At 33.6% G+C, this 12,938-nt stretch overlaps 1 protein-coding gene across 1 annotated transcript; it reads left to right on the top strand.

Annotated features, from left to right (window-relative positions):
- Nucleotides 1-7,458: 7,458 nt before the first annotated feature.
- LOC126585820 (uncharacterized) lies at nt 7,459-12,280 on the top strand. Its single transcript, XM_050250367.1, has one exon. It carries the CDS (start codon nt 10,996-10,998, stop codon nt 11,953-11,955), a length of 960 nt encoding a protein of 319 aa, XP_050106324.1. The 5' UTR covers nt 7,459-10,995; the 3' UTR covers nt 11,956-12,280.
- The last annotated feature ends 658 nt before the right edge of the window (nt 12,281-12,938 follow it).

Raw genomic sequence — 12,938 nt, forward strand, 5'->3', positions numbered from 1 at the left:
TTGGGTGTATGTGTGTGTGTGGTCCAGCTTTGGGCTACCAAGCAATAACAAAACCATTAACTTTAAGTTCCAAAAACTTAGGAACTAACTAGATTAGTCTAAAACCCAATTCAAACCACACCACTACACAATGTACTCAACATCCAAGGGTATAAAAGGAATTTCCACACTATCGAGGATAAAATAATATATACATTCGGGACGGGCTGTCACTTAATTGTACACTCTTCATAAGAGTATTTTTTTTCTAGTTATAAAAAAATTGAAACAGTTAGAGCCTGTTTGGTATTCTACTTGAATCCAAATTTTTAAACTCAAAATTTTTTTTCAAGTTTTAGGCCTTAAAAACTTGTTTGGTAGGACTATTTTCAAAAACTGAACTTAAGACTAACTAAAAAATATAGTCTATTATCTAAAAACACAAAAAGTGAGTTTTTAGAGTTTTTAAACTTAAACTCACTTCTTTCTTTTCTCTCCCTCCTCCTCTCTCACTCCAAATCTATCTCTCTTTTCTTCTTTCTCTCTCCCCCTTCTCTTTTTTTTTTATAACCTTTTTCGTCTCTCCTCCAATCCGCTCTCTTCATTCTCTCGATTCTTTCTCTCACTCCTCTTCCTCTCTATCTCCTCCAATTTTCTCACTTCTTTCTCTTTCCTCCAATCATCTCTTACTTTTTTTCCTCCTCTCTCCTCTTTCTCTCTCGACCCCCTTTTTATGGATCTTTTTGTCCAATTTTAGTTGTAAGATTTAAAAATTTTAAATCACATACCAAACAAGTTTTTGAGTCTTAAAGAAAATTGTTTTCAAGAAAAATTCTTAAGAAATGTTTTCATAAATTATAAAAAATTTCAAATAGGATACCAAACAAGCCCTTAAATTTTTAAAATGCTAATAATAGTTTCCTTTACTTTTTAATGATTATTTTTCTATATGTGTGAGCTAGTAATTTATAAATAAAGAGAAATGACTTCTTACGCCACCAAAACATTCACTCCCCCATTATCTATATATAAAGCCAATGGAAATGTGAATAGTTATTTTGGTGCATCAAGCTTCAACAAAAAAACTTGGACAAAAATGCCCCCAAGAAAAAAAACTTCAAAGACATCCCAAAATAATGCATCAAATAAGATAGGGGCATTTTCATCATTTTAATAGTATTTTTTTAATCATTAATTTTTTGTGGTTTTTTTTTAATTAGTACCTCACAATTGGCTAGCAATAATGTAATTCAATTTCTCTATTTTTAAACACGTTCAAAACATCTTGAGAGGCATGTAATGCCGGTTATAAAAAAGGTTATTCGCACCCGGATAATAATGTGATTAAATTAGTTGTCAAATGATTGTTTTTTTTTTATTTTAACAAACGATATTATCTACACTAAGGGGGAGGGGGTGGGCTTAGCCTCACAATAGGCTAGCAATAATGTGATTCAATCAGTTGTTTATTAAGTATTATTTTCTCTATTTTAAACACGTTCAAAACATATTAAGAGGCGTGTAATGCCGGTTATAAAAATAAAATAAAAGTCGTTCGCACACGGATAATAATGTGATTAAATTAGTTGTCGAATGATTTTTTTTTTTTTTAACAAACGATATCTTATATATAAAGCTAATGGAGAAGGGAATAGTGATTTTGGTGTCACCAAGGTTCAACAAACAATTTGGACAAAAATGTCCCCAAGACAAAAAAAAACTTCATAGGCATTCCAAAATAATGCTTTAAATAAGGCAAGGGCATTTTCGTCATGTTAACAGTCATTTTTTAATAATTAATTTTTTTGTGGTTTTTTTTTAAAAAAAATTAGTACCTCATAATATGCTAGTATATATAAAGCTAATGAAAAAGTGAATAGTGATTTTGGTGTCACCAAACTTCAACAAAAATCTTTGGACAAAAATGTACCCAAGACAAAAAAATTCAAAGGTATCTTATAATAATACATCAAATAAGATAGGGGAATTTTCGTCATTTAAACAGTATTTTTTTAATCATTAATTTTTTGTGGTTTTTTTTTGTATTAGTACCTTGTGATTCAATTTCTCTATTTTTGAACACGTTCAAAACATCTTTAGAGGCGTGTAATGCTGGTTATAAAAAAGGTCATTTGCACGCGGATAATAATATGATTAAATTAGTTGTCAAATGATTTTTTTTTAACAAACGATATTATCTACACTAAGGGGGAGGACGGTGGGTTTAGCCTCACAATGGGCTAGCAATAATGTGATTCAATCAATTGTTTATTAAATATTATTTTCTCTATTTTAAACACGTTCAAAATATCTTAAGAGGCGTGTAATGCAGGTTATAAAAAAAAGTATTTCGCACGCGGATAATAATGTGATTAAATTAGTTGTCAAATGATTTTTTTTTTTACAAACGATAGTATCTATACTAAGGAGGAGGTGGGTGGGCTTAGCCTCACAATGGGCTAGCAATAATGTGATTCAATAAGTTATTTATTAAATATTATTTTCTCTATTTTTAAACACGTTCAAAACATCTTAAGAGTCGTGTAATGCCGGTTATAAAAAAAATATTTTGCACAGAGATAATAAATGTGATTAAATTACATTAAATTAGTTGTCAAATGATTGTTTTTTTTTTGTTAGGTCTTTCGCACGCGGATAATAATGTAATTAAATTAGTTGTCAAATGATTGTATCTTTTAACAAACGATATTATCTACACTAAGGGGGAGGACGGTGGGTTTAGCCTCACAATGGGCTAGCAATAATGTGATTCAATCAATTGTTTATTAAATATTATTTTCTCTATTTTAAACACGTTCAAAATATCTTAAGAGGCATGTAATGCAGGTTATAAAAAAAAGTATTTCGCATGCGGATAATAATCTGATTAAATTAGTTGTCAAATGATTTTTTTTTAACAAACGATAGTATCTATACTAAGGAGGAGGTGGGTGGGCTTAGCCTCACAATGGGCTAGCAATAATGTGATTCAATAAGTTATTTATTAAATATTATTTTCTTTATTTTTAAACGAGTTCAAAACATCTTAAGAGTCGTGTAATGCCGGTTATAAAAAAAATATTTTGCACAGAGATAATAAATGTGATTAAATTACATTAAATTAGTTGTCAAATGATTGTTTTTTTTTTTTGTTAGGTCTTTCGCACACAGATAATAATGTAATTAAATTAGTTGTCAAATGATTGTATTTTTTAACAAACGATATTATCTACACTAAAGGGGTGGGGGTGGGGGTGGGGGTGGGCTTAGCCTCACAATGGGCTAGCAATAATGTGATTCAATCAATTGTTTATTAAGTATAATTTTCTCTATTTTAAACACGGTCAAAGCATCTTAAGAGTCGTGTAATGCCAATTATAAAAAAAAAATTTCGCACGCGAATAATAATGTAATTAAATTAGTTATCAAATGATTGTTTGTTTTTTTTTTTGCAAACGATATTATCTACACTAAGGAGGAGGTGGGTGGACTTAGCCTCACATCAGGCTAGCAATAATGTGATTCAATTAGTTGTTTATTAAATATTATTTTCTCTATTTTTAAATACGTTCAAAACATCTTAAGAGACGTATAATGCAGGTTATAAAAAAAGTCTCATGCATGCGGATAATAATGCTATTAAATTACATTAAATTAGTTGTCAAATAATTGTTTTTTTTAACAAACGATATTATCTACACTAAAGGGGAGGGGTGGGCTTAGCTTCACAATGGGCTAGGAATAATGTGATTCAATCAGTTGTTTATTTAGCATTATTTTCTCTATTTTAAACATGTTCAAAACATCTTAAGAGTCGTGTAATGCCGGTTATAAAAAAAATATTTTGCACGCGGATAATAATGTGATTAAATTTGTCACATCCCGACCCGAGCCCACACCCCATCCCGGGTTTGACTCCACCGTAGCACGATATTATCCGTTTTAGGCCCCGACCACGCCCTCACGGTTTTGTTTCTGGGAACTCACACGAGAACTTCCTAGTGGGTCACCCATCCTGGGATTGCTCTCGAGCGAACTCGCTTAACTTCGAAGTTCCGATGGAATCCGAAGCCAGTGAGTTCCCAAAAGGCCTAGTGCTAGGTAGAGATGAGAATATCCATATAAGGCCTATAGGATCCACTCCCCTGAGGCCTGCGCTATGACTCCCTAGTACGAATATCGAGACGTCACGAACGATCATCACCTAGAACAAATATTCAATCACGTCTCAGAACTCTTATCAATAAAACACGTAACTTACATAAAACACATCCCAAGGACGTTCTAGAATGATTTGAGACCCATTGACCAAAAGTCAACCGTCGGTCAAAGATCAACGGTAGGGTCCACAACCCTACGTAACTCAATCCGGAAGTTCCGCATCTCGGATTTCCAATCCGTAGCTTCTAAAGATCAAAATTATACTTCTAGAATATCATAGTAAAGTTTCATTACGATCCAACGGTTGGATCTCCGCCAATTGCTTATTCAAGTGGTAGTCAATGTTTTATTTTACAAACTTACAAATCTAATTTGGGAAGATCCGTACTTCAGATTCCCAATCCGTAAGTTTCTAATATCCTGAAATATTACATACCATAATGTATTAAATTTTGGTGACGATCCAAAGATCGGATCGTTAATTCACATAATGTTCAAGTAGCGGTTTTTAACAAAACTATGTTCAAACGATGAGATTTCATCAATCGGACTTCCCCTATGGAATTGGGGTGTCAAACTTAGCTTAGGAAGTTCAGGGGGTGACTCGGCTCATGCACCGCCGTCACACGCCGCCGCACATGGCGGTCAACCGCCTCAATTCGCCGGAAAATTCAGCTATCTCCAAAATTTCTCAAATTCTATAGAAATTAAGATCTCCAAGAGTAGAGCAAGTTTTATACCTATGGCCAAGTCCAATTTAGTTGAGAAAGGCTCCAATTTCACGTAAACCCGCCGGAACCCTAAAATGGGTGAACTTCGATTCTCTTTCCTCAATGTTCCAACGTCTCTACCACTGGTTGGGTCTTGTTCCTGGGTCCAAGGGAAGTTGATTAAAGGTAGTTTTAGGTGATGGAACTCACCAGATTGGAGGAATCACCGTCGGGCACATTCGGTGCTTCGGTGGAGTTCCTCACGGTTTAGGCCTTGAAAACCCTTAATCTTTGGTGGAGATGGAAGAAGAGAGGTTGAGGAAGAAGTTACAAGTGGAGAATGGATGCAAATCGCGTGAAAAATGGTGGAATTTGGCCGGAACAACTCGGATCCTTGTCGGGTTTGGTGTGCACGTTCACAGGAAGGAAGAGCTGAGGCTTCTTTCCCCTCTCCTAATTGGTTGACTACTTTTCTAAATTTTCTGATTAGTCACTCATTTCTTCCCTTAAAACTGATCGGTTACCACTCCCACATGGTGGGAGTTTGAATTAATTTATAACTAAACTTTAAATAACCAATTTCAAACGTCTGTAAATATACTGTTATAATCTGGACTCGCAAACGGTTTTTGCTTATACATTCGTAGTGACGAGTACTACAAGGATATGCTAAAAAATAAGTTCCACGTCTTTCTAACTGATGGTCAACAAAGGTCAAAATCTTTACCTCAAGGGGGCATTTTCATAAAATCACTAATTTAAAATTTATAAAACTTAAAATTAGAGACGGCTTGCCACAAAATTAGTCATCAAATGATTGTTTTTCTTTTAACAAACAATATTATCTACACTAAGGAGGAGGGGGTGGGTTTAGCCTCACAATAGGCTATTAATAATGTGATTCAATCAGTTGTTTATTAAATATTATTTTCTCTATTTTTAAACAAGTTCAAAACATCTTAAGAGATGTGTAATACCGGTTATAAAAAAAGTTCTTCGTACGCGAATAATAATGTGATTAAATTAGTTGTCAAATGATTGTTTTTTTTAATAAACGATATTATCTACACTAAGAGGGAGGGGGTGGGCTTAGCCTCACAATGGGCTAGCAATAATGTAATTCAATCAATTGTTTATTAAATATTATTTTTTCTATTTTTAATGTAAATTTTATAGAGATCGATTTTATTATGTGAAGTCAATTGCTTTAATTGATTTATGAGGGGTTTCTTCCAGCATGATCTGAGATTATTCCTTTACTTCAAATATTTGACTTTCCTTTTATCAATATACGTATATAAATACATTTAAAACATGTAAGTCGCTCGTAGCACGTCATAATTCAAAAAATGCTTTCGTCATTTTAATTAGATTTTTTTTGTGCTGTTTTTTCAATTAGTACCTCATAATAGGCTAGCAATAATGTGATTCAATTTCTCTATTTTAAAACGCGTTCAAAACATCTTAAGATGCGTTTAATGCAGGTTATAAAAAAGGTCTTTCGCATGCGGATAATAATATGATTAAATTAGTTGTCAAATGATTGTTTGTTTTTTAAGAAACGATATTATCTACACTAAGAGAGAGGGGTGGGCTTAACCTCACAATGAGCTAGCAATAATATAATTCAATCAATTGTTTATTAAATATTATTTTTTCTATTTTTAAACACGTTCAAAACATCTTAAGAGGCATGTAATGCCGGTTATAAAAAAGATCTTTCGCACGCGGATAATAATGTAATTAAATTAGTTGTCAAATGATTGTTTTCTTTTTCTAACAAACGATATTATCTACGCTAAGGGGGAGGGGATGAGATTAGCCTCACAATGGGCTAGCAATAATGTGATTCAATTAGTTGTTTATTATATATAATTTTCTCTATTCTTAATGTAAATTCTATAAAGACCAATTTTATTATGTGGATACATTTGTTTTAATAGGTTTATAAGGGGTTTGTTCTAGCATGATCTAAGATTATTCACTTACTTCAAATATTTGACCTTCCTTTTGTCAATTTACGCATATAAATACATTTAAAACGTGTAAGTCGCGCGTAACACGCCCTTATTCAAAAAATGTCTTTTGCACGCTCGTGAGCGCGTGCATGAAGGCTAGTTTGTCTATAAAACCACAAAGACTTCAATTCATAACCACCTTTCGAATTTGTGCCTATCTTTCAACACCTAAAAAACCTTGTCTTCAAATCCCATGTCTTATTACGGAAAAAGCCCAACCAGCTCCTTCTTAGAAGGGTTTTCTCTAAGTCCTCTGCCCTACCCAGTTCTCCTAATCCTAGCAGTACTCTCCATCTTTTTAGGCATCTCATGGTACTCCTCCATTGAGTCAGCTGTGGAAGAAGTTGGAGTGCAATTCAATTGGGTGTTTTTGCTCACACCAGTAGTTCTCATCCTCATTGTGAAGGTGCTCTCATATATGGATCCTGATTGGCTCTTCTCCATGTCGCTGTGGGAACAACGCCGGAGGACTCACCATCTACCTTCAGAAGGAAGCTCACCTTGGGGTGTTGCTGCTTTCATTGTGGTCTTACTTGTTTTGCTGAATTACCAGTCAGTTTTTCGTGATAGCTGGCTCTTTTAGTATGTGTATGTAATAGTACTGTTTTCTTATGCTCGAAGTTCTACGTTTTGTATGTGTATATTGGAGTTGTACATGGTGAAACTATATCTTCTACTACAAATTTCTGCACCGCTTTTGACTTTCATATTAATCATGATACACACTTTACAGAAGAAAGAGATGCATATTTTATGTTGTCTGATTGTGAATTTAGATCACACATTCAAGAAAAAATGAACATGGTTAGTGATTTAAAATATAAGTATCATATGTTGTCAAACAGTCTGTCAATAAAACGTTTCCCTTTAATTATTCCTTTCATATACAAAATGATCATCTTGGTTTTTGGATCATTCTATATGATGTTTCTTTAATTGTTTCATTAGCCGAATTTGATTTCTTGGAAGAAATAATTAATTGTTACAAATTATAGACAAACTTGGTTCTGAAGCTAGTGTGGTTGTAGTTTGTAAGTGATCATATAAATGGAAATTGAAATATATAAGTAGGTAACATATTTGAGTATGCAAAAAATTACCCCACAGCGGAAAACGAGTTGTCAAGAATTCGGCAATTTTCTGATCGCGTTGCTAATTATTTTGGAGTGAAACCTTCGTGATGAAATTAAGGGTTTGTTAAGTTTTACAAATATTTATAATGTTGTGCAGGCCTCGCGAGTGCAATGAAATGACTCATTTTCTTGATCAGTTTGCTGTTAATGAAAAAGTTTGCTCAATTAGTTAGACTGGTTCAGAATGGCTCATGAATCGTATTAAAAATGAGGATGTTACTTCTTGTTACAATCAAAGTGCGACTATAATATTTTTTCCTTGTAGATTATATTTTTGTCATGAAGTAGGTAAACATGAATGAGTCTGATCAAAAACATTAGATAAGTAAATCTTCCTGTCCTTGAAAGTTTAATGCAATAATTATATGATTTACTTTTAGCGATATTTACCGGGAACTCGATTTTGATCTCTACTTTGCTCTTTATAACTTAAAAATCATCATAATTGGATCAACTTTGCCATCTAGAACTTGATTTTAACCCTACTTTGCCATCTGAAACTTGAAAGTCATATTTATAAAACTCAAAATTTGCTATATATTGCCTTAAATATGTTAATTTCTTATGTAGATTTGATTTGGATGCACTAGACTAATCAATTTCTTTTCAATTTTTTTATCTCTTAAATTCTTTTAAACTTAATATATCTGATTGTTAAATGTTAACACATAATGAAGTTTTATAACCAAATTTATTGCACATGTGGCATAATTTTATTGAGTGTAGGATCTCACATATATTTCAAGAGGCGATCTTTTAAGTCTCAGGAAAAAGTAAGTTCACAAATTAAAATGGAACAAATTTTGAATTTTAAAAGATGAAATGTTGACTTTTGAGTTATATGAAATAAAATGACATCAAAATAAAGGTCATAAGACGTAGATAAAAATAAGCCTAATTATATTTAGAAAGTTGGAGCCACCCAGCCAAAAGACCAGGAATTGAGCTTCGTAATCCGGGAATTTACTGTTTCCAAATGTCCTTTCCTTTTCTTTTCAGCTGTTTGTTTAAGTCGGCCTTCTTTCACATCTGTAATCGAACTTAGAAAATAATTTCTCTCCCTGATTCAATTATATTATAATCCAGACCTACCCTACCCACACCTGAGTCTTTGTGGTCCACTGTCCTGATCAAACCGACCTCAGAGCAACTATTTTAGATCCAAATCTTTTTATTAGTATCCAAATACAACTATCTTTTATTGTAGTGGTAATTATCTCTACTTGGTTGAACGATATGTATTTGTAATGAATTTAATATTAAATTGTGGCTATCTTATGTTATTAGCGTGACTTTATTATGAAATATGAATGTATTATGTCGTTATGAAAATATCTTATTTTTACTTTTTGAGAAAATGGAAGGCAATGAACAAATGGCGGAATTCCGTATGAAATGAGCAGGCAAACACCATGTCGACTTTGTCATGGTTGAAGCAGTCCAAATGGAACAATGGGTGTCATGGATAAACCATTAGTCATAACAATGGAAGAAGATATTCGTCATCATGACTATCTTCTTAGGAGAGCTCTTTTACTGTGTGGGGATCGCATTCGCATGGAATTGGATGACACCAAACACAATGATGTATTTGTGAGAGGTGAGGGCATTCCTACGCAAATTTCTTTTTAATAATGTGAGCAAATATTTGTTAGAGTTTTGAGCTCCTTTTAAGTCTGACATCGAGGAACTCAAGAGAATTTGAAGTCCTTATATTACTTTAGTCTCTTTTATTAGTGATTAGATGTTGGACCATTTGGAATGAAAATTGAGGTTTGGGCCACTAATTGTGTGGATTAAGCTTGATAATTATACCATAATATTAATATTAATTAATCAAGGCACTTGGGGCCTAAGAATTAAAATTAATCTGATCAATTAGTTATAATTTCAAATTAAGTTTTTAATTACAATTAATTAAAAACGTTTTGATTAATAGACACAACTCTTCCAAAGAGTTGTATAGCTTCAGATACATCCAAAAGGTATTTGAAGAGGTATGAAAGAGCCTATATAACTAGAGTCATCAGTTCCATCGAAAATCATATTTTCTTCTTCATTCTCTTCCGTACAAACATTAAAGAGAGTAAACACACAAAGCAATTCGTTATAATTCTATAATCCAGTGCGGGTTGTAGAATTAGGTAGTTGTATCATGGTCGAGCAGACATTGTAGAACCACAAACACAAGAGTGTGACAGAAATACTGTTTGAAGGATATAGCTTTTGCGCTAGCCTCTACCTGTTGTAATCAAGTTAGTACCATTTTAATTCTTGTATTTGTTTATGTAATTTCATTCTGTATGGCAAATATTTTTAGTTAATAAAGTATTAGAATTTCAAATTTTGTTATTTTTATTTATTTCTGAATTGTTCTCCAAAAATATTGGTTAGAGTTGTCTAATTAGATTAACTCTTACATTAAATAGGGATCGCAAGAGATTGAATAAGACCGGATACAATAAGGTATCGTACTCTTGTAATAGGTGTTGCAGGAATGATGCGGTAATTAAGGGCATCAGTGCACAAGTTCGCTTTCTAACTTTGGAAATATTAAGGAAATTAGATGAAAAACCAACTCATATAACTGTGGAGAGCCAAACAAGTGGACCAATCAAAGGAAAAAAAACACAAACGAATACAAGCGGGTCAACACAAGAGAAGCATCGATTATAACTCTCCACCAATAACTCAATCAAATGGAAGACTTACCAAGACCAATAAAAAAGCAACAACACATTTGAAGATAAAAACATATAACAAGATTTCTGCAGAACAGAAACATAATCAGTTTTTACAACAAATCAATAAATTTATATACTCTCACCCTAAAAAAAATCTATTCTCTCTAAACGTTACAATGCTTCCTTTTATATCCCATAATCATAATATTTCTCTGCTCAGCTTAATCCATTTTCATCCTCAGAACAAGAAGAAGAGGAAGAGATAAACCTAACTCTTCTTCTTCTTCTTCTTCTTTAATTCTTATTAACAATGGGTTCCTGCTTCCCTAAACAGCTCGAACGCCGGAAGGCGATCTCAACGGAGCGGAAAGTGCTACGTGATCTCCACCAAAGCGTTGGTGAGGACTTCCCAGCATGTGCCTACAGGCCTCCAGACAGGAAAAATTGGATAGCGGGGATCAACCCGGAAAAAGTTCACGTAAACAAAATTGTATGGCCAGGAACTCACGACTCTGCAACCAACAAGATTGGAATTCCATGCATCACTAGGCCTTTTGGACAATGCCAAACAATGTCTATATACAAACAGCTTGTCACAGGCACTAGAGTCCTTGACATTCGGGTTCAGAAAGATTGTCATGTGTGCCACGGAATTCTCGTCACATACCACATTGATGTCGTGATAAAGGACATTAAAAAATTTCTGTCAGAAACAGAGTCTGAGATCATACTTCTCGAAATCAGGACGGAATATGGGCACCAGGACCCTCCTGATTTCGATAAGTATTTGGTAGAACAGCTCGGAGAGGTTCTAATCAACCAGAACGACAATGTGTTCAACAAGACTATTTCAGAGCTGTTACCGAAGCGAATAATATGTGTGTGGAAGCCAAGGAATTCACCTCCCCCTAAGGCAGGGGGGCCTCTGTGGAATTCTATCTACCTGAAGGATGATTGGATTGATACGGATTTGCCATCAACAAAATTTGAGAACAATTTGAAGTGTTTGAGTGAACAACCTCCAATTTCATCAAGGAAATTTTTTTACAGGGTGGAGAACACAGTGACACCTCAGGCTGATAACCTTGTGGTATGTGTTAGGCCTGTGACCAGGCGGATTCATGAGTTTGCACGGTTGTTTATAACGGAGTGCTTCTCTAGAGGTATTGCAGATAGGTTGCAAATCTTCTCTACTGATTTTATAGATGAGGATTTTGTTGATGCATGTGTTGCTGTTACATACTCAAGAATTGATCATGGGAAAGCCTGAGTTTTTCATGTTAACTTGCGGCATATATACGGTAAAACAAAGTATATAGAGATTGGGTATATCTGTGGTATGTGGTATGTTGAAGAATGTTAAAGTCCCACCTTGAAACCTGAACAAATTGGATAGCACTTATATTGAGTGGTTCTACTGCTAATTCCATCAAGGTCTTTTGATAAAACTCCACAACTTTTAGAACGAGTTACATTTAATATCAGTGTAAATTTTTCCACCATGAGAGATTTTTCCAGTGTGAGTTAAACCCTTGTAATTATAATTACTAGCTACTTTTTGTATCAATGATCCATGAAATTTGGCCTCTTATTTATCAACTTTTTCTTATATATTGTAATATAGAAAGATCTAGAGAGATTAGGATCTTAAGAATCTTTTATGTTAATAACCAAAACAAGCATTAGAATCATGAGTTTATTGCAAGGCTTCACCTTGAGGGAATGCCTGAGTGAAAAGTTAGTATTTCATCTGCATGTGTATATTAGGGTTTAGGGTACCTTCGTAACATATCTGACCATTTTGCTGTACCTTAGACGTTTGATAAAAAAAAAAACTCTTCAAATAAACATAAAGTCGTTTATATACGACTAAAATGATTCTTCTTAAAATAATTTATTCAACTATAGATGTTATAAGAATTGCAGTAATTCGAATCACCAACTATTCTCCCGAGATGTTTAGACTATAGTTGCAAGGTGTCATGGCAGCAGTCCATGTTCAACACTTATGCTAGAGCACAATTATAGTATGACATATCAAAACCCGACTTTCATCATTTGCATGATTTTAGAATTCAAATATCTCAGTTTTCTTGTTTCTGTGGTTATCCAATCAAACTTAATTAACCATCTCAATTGACAAATAGATTATGACATTGTCTCCAACGCTAATATTATGGAACTTTCAATGTGATGAGCAAATGATAAAATATCGGAGGAAACTATTATATGGAAGATAAGTAAGGGAGGGTT

The sequence above is a fragment of the Malus sylvestris genome, chromosome 10 (assembly GCF_916048215.2).
Source record: "Malus sylvestris chromosome 10, drMalSylv7.2, whole genome shotgun sequence".
NCBI classification, from domain to species: domain Eukaryota; kingdom Viridiplantae; phylum Streptophyta; class Magnoliopsida; order Rosales; family Rosaceae; genus Malus; species Malus sylvestris.